At 34.3% G+C, this 15,946-nt stretch overlaps 1 protein-coding gene across 1 annotated transcript in view; it reads right to left on the bottom strand.

The window, feature by feature from the left end:
• BRWD3 (bromodomain and WD repeat domain containing 3) overlaps positions 1 to 15,946 on the bottom strand; it is a 164,250-nt gene that overhangs the window by 87,456 nt on the left and 60,848 nt on the right. The window contains exons 9-14 of the mRNA XM_021080763.1: positions 14,271 to 14,371; positions 13,680 to 13,750; positions 11,262 to 11,362; positions 8,261 to 8,301; positions 5,143 to 5,247; positions 3,012 to 3,165 (exon numbers count right to left, since the gene is read on the bottom strand). Of these exons, the coding sequence (XP_020936422.1) occupies positions 3,012 to 3,165; positions 5,143 to 5,247; positions 8,261 to 8,301; positions 11,262 to 11,362; positions 13,680 to 13,750; positions 14,271 to 14,371 (573 nt within the window). The remainder of the gene's footprint in view (positions 1 to 3,011; positions 3,166 to 5,142; positions 5,248 to 8,260; positions 8,302 to 11,261; positions 11,363 to 13,679; positions 13,751 to 14,270; positions 14,372 to 15,946) is intronic.

A 15,946-nucleotide genomic window follows, 5' to 3' on the forward strand; every position in this document is an offset into this window, starting at 1 on the left:
AAAAAAAAATTTCTTTGTTATAACAAAATCTCCTGCTGAATAATCACTTTGATATAGTAAATACTTTTTTTTACAATTTGAACTAGTAAATACTCAAATTCTTAACCAGTAAACAATAAAAATACTCTGTAAACTCAAATAATGATATGACTACATTAGTGTAGTTAGGAAAGAGAAGCTTTTAAATAGGTGGTTATATTTTTGGTGAAAATGATTTAATTACTGGATTATGGTAAACAAAATCTAGTCAAATTCAGTAATGTCTTCAGATTTATTATCTGCCCTATTTTTATTTATTAAGTACCTTATTTCCACCACTACCATCACATTAATCCAAATTATCATCATGGCCCACCCTATCATAGAATCTTACAATATACTCAGTCAGTCTTATCTCCATTCCAATATATTCTCTCTACTCTTTTACTAGAATTACAAGGTATTTTTCAAAAACAAAATTCACATGTTATTCCTTTGCTTTTAAACCTTTTCATGGTGTCCTGGTGGTCTCAGAACAGACCTTCCAAGACCTTGAATGGTCTGCCCCCTATCCATTTCTCCAGTCCTATCTGGTGATATTATTTCTGTTGTCTGTGCTCTAGCTAAAAATTGGTTTTCTTTCAACTCCTTTCTACTTCATGCTTTTCTTTTTTCCTGGAGGGACCTTCCAACCTCCTCACATATGTAATTGACCTTGTATTTACTGATCCCCTACCACACTGAGACAGAAAAGCACAAACAAGAAAATATAACAAGAAAATAACAGGTTATTTTATATGTTATAATAAATAACATCATGAAAATAAAGCCAGACGATGACTGGAAGGTTGTTCTAGACTGTTTGATCAGGGAAGGCTTTGTCAAGGAGATAACATTTAGGCTGAGAGATGGGTAATTTTTATCTATCTTACAAATCTTAACCAAATCTTCACTTCCTCTGGAAGCTTTCTCTGACCCTTCCAGACCAGGTGGTCATCCTATTAGAAACTTGCATTGTGTTTTGCACCTTTCTTTTTAAGTTTTATTTAATAGGATATAAATTCCAGAAGGACAGGGACTCTTTGACTTACCATTACAATTAAGTCAATGGCTGGCGTAGTACTCAGTACTTGCTAAATGGAAGAACTTTATGCCCTACTAAGACCCTGTCATACAAATTGTTAACATATAAAATATAAATGCTATAGCACAACTAGGTAGATTTCACTGCTACATAGACTAAAAAAAATAGTCTATTCTAAAATTTCTTCAGTAAAATTCACTGAAAACAGAGGATCCAGGAGCCAGCCCACTGTAAGAGTACTACTAAAGAGAACTCTAAATTAAGGTACTTATTAGGACAGATTTTTACATGGATTTATAAAACCAATGGCTACAACAAGGTCTTTGAAATTGTGATTTTTAGAAATAAAGACCTGTAACCACTGGCCACATGTGGCTATTAAGCATCCGAAATGTGGCTAATACAAATTAAGGCATTCTATAAGTATAAAATACACACTAGATTTCAAAATTTTAGTATGAAAAAATGTCAACTATTCCATAAATATTTTGTATGTTAACTACATGCTGAAATGCTACTCATTTGGATATACTAAGTTAAATAAAATATATGATTAAAATTGGAGTGCCGGTTGTGGCTCAGTGGGTTATGAGCCCAACTAGTATCTATGAAGATGTAGGTTCAATCCCTGGCCTCAGTCAGTGGGTAAAGGATCCAGTGTTGCAGATGCAGCTCAGATCCTGCATTGCTGTGGCTGTGGTACAGGCCGGCAGCTGCAGCTCCAACTCAACCTCTAGCCCCAAAACTTCAGGTGAAGCCCTAAAAAGCCAAAAAAAACAAAAAAACAAAAACAAACAAACAAAAAAAACCCAAACTACTAAAATTAATTTCATCTATTATAGTTTATTTTTATTGTGGTCACAAGGATAATTTATATATATGGCTTGCATTATATTTTTTATTAGACTGTGCTGACAAAGACAAGCATTTCCTAATAAAAGTATTCCTAATATAAGTAATCAAACAAACAGAACATATTTTTCCATACATATTAATAAAAATTTATATTAAAGAACAGGAAAGGTCAGAATGAGATAAGCATTGGTTTAACCAGTAAAAGGAAGAATCTGAAACTCCACTAATACAGTATTAAGGTTTTACTTAGGAAGGAAGACCTGGGAGGTGTATGAAAGATAAACTGCAAATCCTCCCAAAATTAAATAAACCTTTAGAAACTTCAGAAGCCTCAGAAAAGATTATCTTATATAGGAGTCTAATAAGAATGATACTATGGTATACAACAAAGAGAACTGAGTCATGAGAATTGGTTTCTAGTGCCTATCATTTACTACTGTGTAAACCATATGGCAATCACTTGGCCCTTTCTAAACTACTTCTGAATCAATAATTGAAGCAGATAGGAAATAAGGCTCATGAGTGGAATTTAACTATGACATTTTTTTAAAGAAAGCAGTTTCTTGGTGGCCTAGCAACTAAAGGATCTGGCATTGTCACTGCTGTGGCTTGGGTTTGATCCCTGGTCCTGAAACTTCATGGCACAGCCAATCAATCAATCAATAAAAGGTATCATTTTCTCCTTCCTCTTCTTCTTAACTCTACTTCTTGCATAAACTAATCCCTGAAGGTAGAATATACAACATACCCTTGTCAAAATAAAGTCAACTCTACCCTTAAAACACTAACAATAAAAAAATCCCAACTCATGCTTAAAAAAAAAAAAGCTTATATCCCCTTGACCGCATATGATTACATTATAGATAAAAATAAATACAAGAACTGGAAACTATCCTGAAAAACTTCTCATACTTGCTTTTAGAAGCTAAACTATGATCCCTGCTTTGCAGATATGTCAATAGAGGTACCTTTAATAATTACTTCTCCAAGGGATAGTAAGTCATAGAATGTAAACTAGAACACTTATATTTCCTGTCTTCTGGAATAATGCCAACTCTCACCATTTAAATTATCACAAAAATAGAATACTTACAGATAAAGTATGAAGAAGCTGGCCTGTGACAGAATTCCATACTTTCAAAAGAAAATTATTCACTGCAGTAATGACTGTGGTGTCATAGCGATCCCAGGCCACCATAGTCACTTTAAGTTTAGTGACCTTGTCTTCTCCAGATGGTAAATTATTCCTAAACAAAATAATTTCAGGATTCATACACTGTACATTTTGAAAAAAGAACATCTAACATAGCAAATTACGACCAAAATTTCCCCAGGAGTATGCAATGTTTTAGATTTTTCTTTTTTTTTTTTTGTCTTTTTGCCTTTTCTAGGGCCGCTCCCTCGGCATATGGAGGTTCCCAGGCTAGGGGTCGAATCGGAGCCGCAGCCACCAGCCTACACCAGAGCCACAGTAACGTGGGATCTGAGCCACGTCTGCAACCTACACCACAGCTCACAGCAACGCCGGATCCTTAACCCACTGAGCAAGGCCAGGGATCGAACCCGCAACCTCATGGTTCCTAGTAGGATTTGTTAACCACTGCGCCACAACGGGAACTCAGCAATGTTTTAGATTTTAAAAATCCTAAACTATACTTTTAAATAGTCATGAAATAAAATAATAAAAGTAACTACAGGAGTTCCCGTCATGGCACAGTGGTTAACAAATCCGACTAGGAACCATGAGGTTGTGGGTTCGAACCCTGGCCTTGCTCAGTGGGTTAAGGATCCGGCGTTGCCGTGAGCTGTGGTGTAGGTCGCAGACGTGGCTCGGATCCCGCGCTGCTGTGGCTCTGGCATAGGCTCGTGGCTGCAGCTCCGATTCGACCCCTAGCCTGGGAACCTCCATATGCCGCGGGAGCGGCCCAAGAAATGGCAAAAAGACAAAAAAAAAAAAAAGTAACTACATAGGGTAATACCTATAAGCTTATTATAGGGAGGAAAAAAACCTACAAAGATGACAAAAATTTTGTAGTTAGTTATATGAGAACAACATAGAAGTGAAACTGGAAAGAAATCTGCAAATACCCTGAAAAAGTACAATTACGTTGGCTATCAGAAAATATAATAGATACTTTATTTCCTTAATATGCATTTTTTTGAAACTAATAGATCTTACAAAAAAGCAGCAGGAAATTGAGTAACCTTTGATTTTATAGAATGACATCATCATTAGCTGACTAGGACTACAAAGTCCATTCTACACTGTTATTAATGGGAAGATAATTAATTTCAGAGTCATACCCTAAAGAAACTATAGTATCCTAAAGAGGTAACTATGTATCTTCCAGTGAACAGTGAATATGATGAAACAGAATTCTGATTAAGTGTACTTATAATGTTGAGTAAGAATGCTAACAATATGAAACATAAAGGCATCCTTAGTAAGTAAGAGAAATATCTAAACATGATGACATTTAATAGGGACAACCTTCAAAGTAGAAACAGTACAAATAGATATAAATAATGACCTATAGAAGTTCTTGCTGTGGCACAGTGGGTTTAGAATCTGACTGCATGGCTCAGGTCCCTGCAGAGACACAAGTTCAATCCCTGGCCCGGGAACTTCCATATGCCATGTGTGGCCATAAAATTTTCAAAAACCTATAAAAAATTAAGGCAGGGAGTTCCTGTCGTGGTACAGTGGTTAACGAATCTGACTAGGAACCATAAGGTTGTGGGTTCAATCCCTGGCCTTGCTCAGTGGGTTAAGGATCCAGCATTGCCATGAGCTGTGGTGTAGGTCACAGATGCGGCTTGGATCCCGTGTTGCTGTGGCTCTGGTGTAGGCCGGCGGCTAGAGCTCCAATTCGACCCCTAGCCTGGGAACCTCCATATGCTGCGGGAGCAGCCCTAGAAAAGGCAAAAAAAAAAAAAAAAAAAGAAAATTAAGGCAGAAAATGACTCTGTGGGCATTAGTAAAGCACAGAGATCTTTGGATCACAAGAGACCAGAATTTTGAATGAGTCAGTTATGTTCCTATCATCCAATCTGTCAATCAACAGCAAAAGGTAATGTGCTTAGAGATTAAATACAGATGCAAATTTCACATCTACCCATTAATTCCAAACTAAAAAGATATTTAAATTATTAAATAGAATTCAGTAAGGTAAAAGATACTACATCATATGAGAACCACTAAAATATCTAACATCCAATCTTACCCAGTCATTTTAGTAGCCATATCTAGCACTATACTCTTCCATTCTTGTTGCTGATATTGCCAAATTCTTGCTGTTCCATCTCTACTTCCACTAACAAATCTTAAACTGCAAGGAAACAGTTAAAATAGCCTTATTACCTTCCTTTAAACTTTTCTAATTATAAAAGCAATACATTCATACTCATTCACTTCTGGGGAGAGTGAAAATGGTACGCTTTGGAGAACAGTTTGGCAGTTCCGCAAAATGATAAAACAGTATCATAAGATTCAGCAATTCTACTCCTCGGTAAATATACAAGAGAAATGAAAACAGAGGTCTACATAAAAATTTGTACACGAATATTCTAAGCATTATTCATTACATGCCAAGAAGTGGTTACAACTCAAATGCCAATTAACTGATAAACGGATAAACAAATTATGGTATATCCATACAATTGAATGTTTGACAGTCATAAAAAGGAACCAAATTCTTATACATGCTCCAACACTGATGAATCTTGAAAATGTCATGCTAAGTAAAAACATCACAAAAGACCACATATTGTTATGATTCCATTTATACAAAATGTTCAAAATAGGCAACAAGCTAATAAGCTAATCAAAAAGTAGCCTGATTAATGGTTCTTCAGAGCTGAGTGTGGGGGTGTGAAAAGACTGGGGATTGAGAGCTAAAGGATATGATATGGGGCTTATTTTGGGGTGATGACAATGTTCTAGAGATATAGGATTAAGACAAACTGCTATGTGTAAAATAGATAAGCAACAGGATATATTGTGCAACATGTAGAAATACAGGCATTATTTTGTAATAACTAAATGGAATATAATCTATAAAAATATCAAATCTCTATGTTGTACGTTTGAAACTAAAATTGTAAATCAAATATATTTCAATTAAAATAATGAAATAAAATTAATCATAGTAAAGGTTGCAAAACCCTATGAATATATTAAAAACACTAAATTTTATGTGATTATATCTCAATAAAACTGCTATAAAAAAACAGGAGTTCCTTGGTACTAGCTAAGTCATTAAAGAGTTGGCATTGTCACTGCTGTGGCACAGGTTGGATCCCAAGCCTGGGAACTTCTGCATGCCACAAGTATGGCCAAAAAACAAATTCATTCACCTATAATTCTTATCATTTTTATCTATTCTTTCAGATTTTATTGAAGACATATATATACTTCTACATTCCACTTATGTGAAATAAAATTACACTATATATAATGTTTTAGAATGTTTTTCCTTAAGTGTACAGTTTGACCCTTGGCTAATACAGGGATTAGAGGCACTGGCCTGCACATTGCCACACAATCAAAAATTTGTATGTAATTTTTGATTCCCCAAAACTTAAATACCATTAGCCTACTGTTGACCAGAATTACCAATGACATTAACATTTCACAATACATATTTTGTATGTTATATGTATATCTACTTATATTTCATGCATTCATGACATAAATTTTTATTATTTTTTTTGATAATTCTAGGCTATGCAGTTTGTCTGAGTTTTGTCAATTGTCACAAATCTCCAAAAAATATCCTCATGTATTTATTAAAAAAAAATCTGCATATAAGTGGACCTATACAGTTCAAACTCATGTTTTTTCAAGGGTCAACTGTATTTTGTAGATATATATTTATGTTTAAACTACCATCACTTTTAATAAATGTTTAATGATAGGGATGTATCAAAATTTATTTAATCAACCTCCCAATGATGAATATTTATACTATTTCCAGTTTTCACCATTGTAAATAATATTGTGATAAATAGCTCTATATATGTCTTTATCCAACCTTATACATATCTTTGCTGAGTCAAAGTGTAGGCACATTTTTAAAGTCTTTGCAATACTGCCAAATTATTTCCCTGTAAAGTTTTTTTTTTAAAAAAAAACAATTTACATCAGCATCAAAGTTGTGGGAGAAAGAGTGTCTAAACCCTTAGCAATATTAGGTGTTATCATTCTTCAATATCTTGTCATTCTGAAAGAAAACAATTGTTACTATTATTCTAAATTACATTTCTCTTATCATTAGTAAAATTGGACATCTTGTGATATGTTTATTAGACATATAACTAAGATAAAATGTTTCTTATTTAAGAAAAAAGGCAAGGAATTTAAAAATTCAGATATATGTCCTTACAGACATATATGGATACAAATTTATGCTAAGTAGTTAAGTTTTTAAATCTATTCTAAGTCAATTTGTAAGCTAAGGCAGAAGATTATCACCTTCTGGGGACTAGGCATTTGAGATGGTGCATGAATACCTGTATATAATTTCTGAGTTTACAGACATAGGAAATGTGTATTATATGAATAATAGAGACAGTAAGTGATCACAAGTTCAGAGGAAGACATATAGCTAAAATCTCAAGCAGTCAGGAGAGACTTGGGTAGGGTGTAAGCCTGTAAAGGATGACAGAACTTAAGAAGAAAGAGACAGGGGGGAGAAGGAAAATAAAAGGAAGGAGAACAAAAGGGAGAAGAAAGACACAGGTGGATAGAGAAGGAGTGAAAGGGAGGTAGGGTATGATTATTTCTGGTGTGAGGCAAAGTATAAGCAAAAGAATGGATGAGAGAATGTATATGAGATATAACAGTAACAATGACTAAATCAATTAGTCTGGATCTAAATATTTAAATGGGGAATAGCAGATGAGAAAAGAACATGGGTCTAAGTCAAGTTGTAGAGAGTTCTGAATACCAGCCTAAAACATGTAAATTCTATTCTATAGACAAAGAGGAAATACTAAAGATTTCTGAACAGAGTAATATTATCTGACAGAGATGGATGAGATATATTTAGAAGGGAGAAGAAAAATGAAGGTAATGGGTCAAATAATAGAATTCTTCACTAAAGTGGGTGATAACAAATGGAAAAAGAAAAATTAAAAAAATCACTCAGAAAGGAAAAAAATGATAGACTATAGATACTACTTGGATGGGAGCTCAGAAGAACTGGGGTAAGAATATTATCAAAAATAGATTAGGGATTTCAGCATAAGAGACTGAACATAAGTAGAAGTAGTGTCTTCTGAGGAAACAAAGGTAAAATATGTGAAGACATCTGTTTATACAGATATATACTACATAGTTACCTGTCTCCATTGTTACAGAACTGAACAGCAACAACCTTGTCCTAAGACACAAAACAGATTTTTGGTTAGAATTAATTTATTTTTAAAATGGATAAAATACTCTTCCCCTCCCAATTCACATGTAAAAGCATCATGGAGTAGACATTTTTAATGCTACACTTTTCTTTAAAAAAAAAAAAACTCTAATTTTCTTTAAAAAAATTAATAAAAGCTGAAACAACACACTACCTAAGGATAAATACCTATAAGCAGTAATGTGAGACAAACCAGACATAAGCAAACCTGTTTCTAAACCATAATCTCAAGGATAGATAGATAGTTCAGAATAGGTATTAGTTTATTATAACCCCCAATAAAGCCAGCACACTAATCTAAAATACCGCCTTAAAATAATTCATTTAATAGCAGTTGAATTAAATTTCTCACTTAACTTTCTTTAATTTCAGAAAACAAATCAATTTTTTCCTGTTTCTTACATGGCTTAATCAATTATTTTACAATTAATTCATCTGACCATCTTTAGGTACTATAATTTAGATACTGCTTTTGAATCTTCCTTTATAATGATTAAACCATACTTTTACAAACATAATGTGTTATTTCAGTGATTGTACTATAGTAATGTACCTTCAAATGCTATAGACATTTTCACAAACCACTCAATTATTGAACAGCATTTGAACTTAATTTTAAAAAAATGTTTTATTTGAACTTAATTTTTAATAAAAAGCTCAGATATTCTATGTTTTTGTGTTTATTTTTCATTTTAAAAAATTATTAAACTGTCTTCATATGTTCAGACTTATCTGTGATTCACACTGTTCCATGATTTCACTGAGTATCTGACAGATTTGGGATTCTCACTGCCAGTTGCAATAACTGGTTTTAGATGTTCTGGAAGGACATCTTACTTTCAATGACAGAATGTTTAAGTTTTCTGACTTTTTTCCTTAGCTTGGCCCCTGCCAAAAAAAAAATACTCTACTAATCAATTTTTCTTCATTTTTTCCCTCCTCATTTCTTTCCCATTTGCTTATTACCCCTTTGTCTCTCAGTTCTCAATAAATCTGACTACACTGGAAACACACCTTGCTAAGGTAGTAACTATAAAGATGCCTCCTTTGTGTGCTCTAGAACAAGTGGATTTTTCCCACTGGATAGTCTCAGGCTGAGATCTTTATGTATTTCCTAAGTTTTTTCTTTCGCAATTTAAATAATATTCCAGGATTTGAGTATCTAGGAATAAGTAAGAGCAAGGTGACAGCTCAGCTTGGTTCAGTAACTCTTCGTAAGAGGAATGTCCAGAGAGGTCCTGTTGTGGCTCAGTGAGTTAAGAACTCGACTAGTGGGAGTTCCCATTGTGGCAGAGTGTAAACGAATTGGACTAGTAACCGTGAGGTTGCGGGCTCAATCCCTGGCCTTGTTCAGTGGGTTAAGAATCTGGTGTTGCCATGAGCCATGGTGTAGGTCGCAGATGAGGCTCAGATCCTGTGTTGCTGTGGCTGTGGCATAGTTGGCAGCTGTAGCTCTGATTCGTTCCCTAGCCTGGGAACCTTCAGATGACATGGGTGCATCCCACCAAAAAAAAAAAAAAAGAACCTGGAGTTCCCATCCTTGCTGAGCAGAAACAAACCTGACTAGCATCCATAAGGACAAAGGTTTGATCCCCTGGCTTCGCTTAGTAATTAAGGATCCTGCGTTGCCGTGAGTTGTGGTGCAGGTCGCAGAGGTGGCTCAGATCCCACGTTGCTGTTTTGCTGTGGTGTAGGCGAACAACTGCAGCTCTGATTTGACCCCTAGCCTGGGAACCTCCATATGCCATGGGTGCAGCCCTCAAAAGACACACACACACACACACACACACAAAAAAAAAAAAAAAAAAAAACCTGACTAGTATCCCTGAGGATGTAGGTTCAATCCCTGGCCTTGCTCAAAAACATGGCCCGAATCTGGCATTGCTGTGGCTGTGGCATAGGCTGGGAGCTGCAGTTCCAATTCGACCCCTAGCATGGAAACTTCCATGTGCCATAGGTGCAGCCCTAAAAAGAAAAAAAAAAAAAAGGGGATGTCCAATTATGTTTACATGATAAAACAAAAGTAGAAGGCTCAAAAGCTCAATGAGAAGCTTTTGTTAATGGGGATCTCTTTTACTACAAATTTTAGTAATATGATTGACTTTGAAATTCACAAAATATCTTTTTTTAAAAAAGTCATCTTTCAGGCAAATTGTGTGTGTTTTATTGATATGTACCAATACAATTCCAAATGAAGTGTCAACAGTAGCAGGCACAGTAAGAACATGACTTGTGAAGCTGACAATAAGGCACATGAAAAATAGAGTAAGCTGAAACATTACACTCCTATATTCTACCATAAATAATTATCTGGAGAAGAAGGTAAAGAAGTAAAGAAGAGAAAGAAATAAAAAGTGCACAAGGATATGAATAAACAATAGTGGCTCCAAGATTCCTGAAAATGTCACAAGAGAGTGTAGGTAGCTTGGCAGCAATGGCTGTCACCCCAGGATAAAACTGTAACCTGTATGGAAGGCTGTTATTGATAACTAAGTGGGATTAGATTTCAGGAGTCTGATGGCATTCTGAAAATAATCAAACTAAGACTAACAAGCTAAATTCACTAAAAAGAATTTTTTCCTAAGACATACCTTAATTTGTCTTTTAATAAGTATATAGACTTTAAAGTAACAAACAGCTTATATAATAAAATAAAGCAGGCTAAAAGAGGATTTTCACAAATTACTACTGTAATATTATATTTTCCCATCCCATATAGTCAGATATAACTTGTTTTATTAAATACTACAACCACATTAAATCCATACTTCTACACTAAAAGTCTAAAGAGATATCTTACCATGTAGGTTTTAGTACCAATCTATATTAAATTAGGGTAGAGATCAGAAAAGAAGAAATAAAAGCAACTTTCCAGGGGTATTAAAAAAAAGAAAGCAACATATTTAAGATTCTCATTTTGTTCTTACCGTATGTGACTCTAATTCAGCAATTTTCTCAGGGATCTCAGAACCCAAATAATATATTCTAATTACATGGTCAGTGCTACCTGTTGTAATGAACATACCACCTAGAGGGTTAAAAAACAAACAAATATTATACCAAGGAACTTTCAAAACCTTGATTGCAAAAAAAAAAAAAAAAACCTGATTGCTTTCTTAGCTATACACTACCTTATTAATAAAAAGACTTCAAGAAACACAAGGTTACCTGCTATTCATTAAAGACCTATTAACATTTCAAAGAATAATAAAACCATATGATCCAACAATCCCAATCCTAGGCATACATATATCCAGACAAAACTTTTATTCAAAAAGATACATGCAACCCTATGTTCATTGCAGTACTATTCACAATAGCCAAGACATGGAAACAACCTAAATGTCCATGAACAGATGAATGGATTAAGAAGATGTGATACATATATACAATGGAATACTACTCAGCCATAAAAAGAATGAAATAATGCCATTTGCAGCAACATGGATGGAACTAGAGATTCTCATACTAAGTGAAGTAAGTCAAAAAGACAGATAGCATATGATATCACTTATACATGGAATCTAAAATACGGCACAGATGAACCTATCTACAAAACAGAAACAGACTTAAAGACATGGACAGCAGACTTGTGATTGCCAAGGGCAGAGGGGAAAGGCAGGGAGTGGAATGGACTGAGAGTTGGGGATTAACAGATGTGAACTGCTACATTTAGAATGGATAGACAATGAGGTCCTGCTGAATAGCACAAGGAACTATGCCCAATAACTTGTAATGGAACATGATGAAAGATAGTATGAGAAAGAGAGTGTGTATAGATGTATGACTGGGTTATTTTGCTGTATAGCAGAAATTGGCAGAACAATGTAAATCAACTATAATTTAAAAAAAAAACAGGAAAAAAAGAAAAATACTTGGAATAAACCATAAATAAATGGAATTTATTTCACATGTTACGTGAAATACAAAATGGAAAGAAATATCTGAAAAAAAAAAGAAAAATAAGTAAAATTCAAGAAAAACAAGAGGAATATTTAAAGGACAAGTATACCATTCACTTAACAAAAACCCACCAACTATACACTAAATACAAGCCTATGGATCACAAACATTAAAGGTCACAGCCTTGAGGAATTCATTTCTTTATATTTTATCTAAAAACATAATGTTCCAAAATTATTTATAAAATGACCTATAGGAGTTCCTGTCATGGCTCAGTGGTTAACGAATCCAACTAGGAACCATGAGGTTATGGGTTCAATCCCTGGCCTTGCTCAGTGGGTTAAGGATCCGGTGTTGCCGCGAGCTGTGGTGTAGGTTGCAGACGCGGCTTGGATCCCACGTTGCTGTGGCTGTGGTGTAGGCCAGCAGCTACAGCTCCGATTCGACCCCTAGCCTGGGAAACTCCATATGCCATGGGAGTGGCCCAAGAAATGGCAAAAAAAAAAAAAAAAAAAAGACATAATTCTCTTTATAGTGGCTATAGCAGTTGAGTGTAAAAACTCAACAGCTTTTGGGATGATGAAATAATTCTAGAGGAGTTCCCGTCGTGGCTCAGTGGTTAACGAATCCGACTAGGAACCATGAGGTTGCTGGTTCGGTCCCTGCCCTTGCTCAGTGGGTTAACGATCCGGCATTGCCGTGAGCTGTGGTGTAGGTTGCAGACGCGGCTCGGATCCCGCGTTGCTGTGGCTCTGGCGTAGGCCGGTGGCTACAGCTCCGATTCAACCCCTAGCCTGGGAACCTCCATATGCAGCGGGAGCGGCCCAAGAAATAGCAACAACAACAACGACAACAACAACAAAAGACAAAAGACAAAAAAGACAAAAAAAAAAAAAAAAAAAAAAAAGAAATAATTCTACAGATGAATGGTGGTAATATATGCAGAACAATATGGATATATTTAATACCACAGAACAATACACTTAAAAATGGTTCTTAAAATGGCAAATGTTATATTTTACCACAGTAAAAAAGAAAAGGTTAAAAAGCATATAATTTTTATCAGTAGAAAAGCACTGTTTACACACTGAATGTGTCTTCTATATGGATTCACAGTACATTTTTTTTCTGAAAACTCAGGGCAGGATTTTAGTGTTGAATTATGCGTGAGTACTGGGAGGAGGCTATACTTTTTACCAACTAAATTCTTCATTATATAAAAATATACTAATTATAAATAAGAAAAAAATCAATATCTATCACATGTTAGAGTCTACAAAGCTCCCTCTAACATATGGTTTATGTTTTTAGTATGCTTCCATTAATACCCAAATATATACATTTTTCTCCACAAAACTAAAAAAATATTACAACTGAAAAACATTTTATAACTGGATTATTCAATATTTTAGCTACTCAAGACATTCCATTTTTACACATACCAGAACTGAAAGATGAACAAGATATCTGAACTCCTGGTCTAGATCTTTCAGTAAATTTCACTGGGCGATCTCTAAGAGAAAAGCAAGATGTTTATGTTTTTCATCATGTTCATTTAATGTTTAATAATTTTAGTACACTGCTAGATTTGACAGATTTACCATCAATATCATAGAAACCACAAAACTGAAGTAGTCAATAAGTATTATTCCCATTATTGAAGTTAAAATGCATTTAAAAATATACTTTATGATATTAGTACTACTATTTTAACTTTATAAATTACCATGCTACTTACTATTATCATTAAAAGAAGTTCAAAGTGCTCTTGCCAGAGTAAGAAATGAAATAAATATTCATCAAAATTTTGTATAAATTAGTCTCTTCAACACTGGTTTCATAAAAAATTTATTCTAAAATCTCTATCTCTAAAATTCAATTAACTGAAGTAAGTATGGATGTATATATATACACTCATGCATACATACATTTATATATTTAAATATGTAGACTATTAAGAATCTCTTAAGGTGATAAAGAAAAATGAACGTAGTTGACTTTTCACAAAATTTCTAACCCAATTCTAAACTTACCTAAACTTCATTGTTTTTACATGCCATTGCCAGAAACAAATTGTTCCATCAGCACCAGTAGAAGTGAGGTATCTTGTTGTGCCTTTAGTTGATGGACAAAACTGAAAAAAAAAAATCTAATTAAATTAGAAAATTTTCAGGTTCAAATTTAATTAGTTTCAAGAAATTAGTTATTTAAATGTCCTGGATTAATGAATACCTTATATAAATATTTAAAAACTCAAAAAAACTGTATAAAAAAGTCAGTCATTGAATTTAGGATAAAACATTTTAGTTCTGAGAGTTCCCTTTTAATACAGAAGGTTAAGGAGCTGGTGTTGTCACTGCAGTGGCTTGGTCACCGCTGTTGGGTGGGTTTGATCACTGGCTTAGGAAATTCCACATGCCACAGGTTCAGAAAAAAAATTAGCCTTAAAACAATTATTTTTAAATTATTCAACATCACACTTTAAGATTACTATACTCCTTTTAATGAAGAAAAAACTCACAAAGTCATTACTAGTTAAACCACTACAAATCTGTTGAATACAGGCTTACAAAGCAATAATATAAAATTTTTATAGTTTCACCTGAAAAAGGTATCAGAAGTTAATCTAAAAAAAGTGATTAGAAAGTTAAAGTCTAAGTATTTGGGTTTTAACAGTTTACTTTAAACTTTAACTTCAATGAAGTATTGTATCCAATTTTGTCATTTTTAAATTTAAATAATTTTCATGTGTTTCAATGGAAAAAAAAAAATAGGTCCAATCTCGGAGTCCCCATCGTGGTGCAGTGCAAACGAATACGACTAGGAACCATGAGGTTATGGGTTCGATCCCTGGCCTCACTCATTGGGTTAAGGATCTGGCATTGCTGTGAGCTATGATGTAGGCCTGCAGCAACAGCTCTGATTGGACCCCTAGCCTGGGAACCTCCATATGCCGTGGGTGTGGCCCTAAAAGACAAAAAAAAAATTGGTCTAATCTCCGTAGGTATCATTGTGGAAAAAAGAGATTAAAAAATATACTTGAGTTGCCAATGTAAATTATGACTACTATCCTAGATGGACCATGGATGATCTTTATCATTTAGGATTCTTAGGCTCTAATTCTCAGTATGGTACATATCCACAGAAGCCAATCAGAGAGAAGAGAAAAGACACTGTGGTACTGGAGTATAGAAGAAGATTGGTAATCAAACCAGGGTCTCTAACATACCCATGAGTCTTTAAAATCCCAAGTGAACATAGTACTTTCCATTGAGATGAAGATTAAGGATCAAGATGAATAGGATTTGAATAAATTTTAATCTCAAAAAGAAGATGATCGTTAGAGATATTTTAAGTATTTATTTAGTTTTCTTGTTTGGAAGCATGGAATTTCTAAAGACTAGAGTTTAAATCAAACAAAAAAATATCAATTAATATTATCCGCTAACAGTTGATGGACAGTAAAGAATCCAGTACTCAGCACACTTATATTTTCATTTGAGATAGAGAAGCTTACATTAGAAAGCTTAATCCACAATCTATGGCATGAGTCTGCAAATTACAGCCTACACACAAAACCTAGATACATATTCACGTTGGTAGAGCCAGCATGATTTGCTAACAAGTCAGATATGGGATATGAGAAAGGAAGTTAGGGGTGACTACTCTGAGAAATTGGAAGGATGAAATTGTCATTTGTTTAAATGAG

Source organism: Sus scrofa, chromosome X, assembly GCF_000003025.6.
Source record: "Sus scrofa isolate TJ Tabasco breed Duroc chromosome X, Sscrofa11.1, whole genome shotgun sequence".
In the NCBI taxonomy this organism is placed as follows: domain Eukaryota; kingdom Metazoa; phylum Chordata; class Mammalia; order Artiodactyla; family Suidae; genus Sus; species Sus scrofa.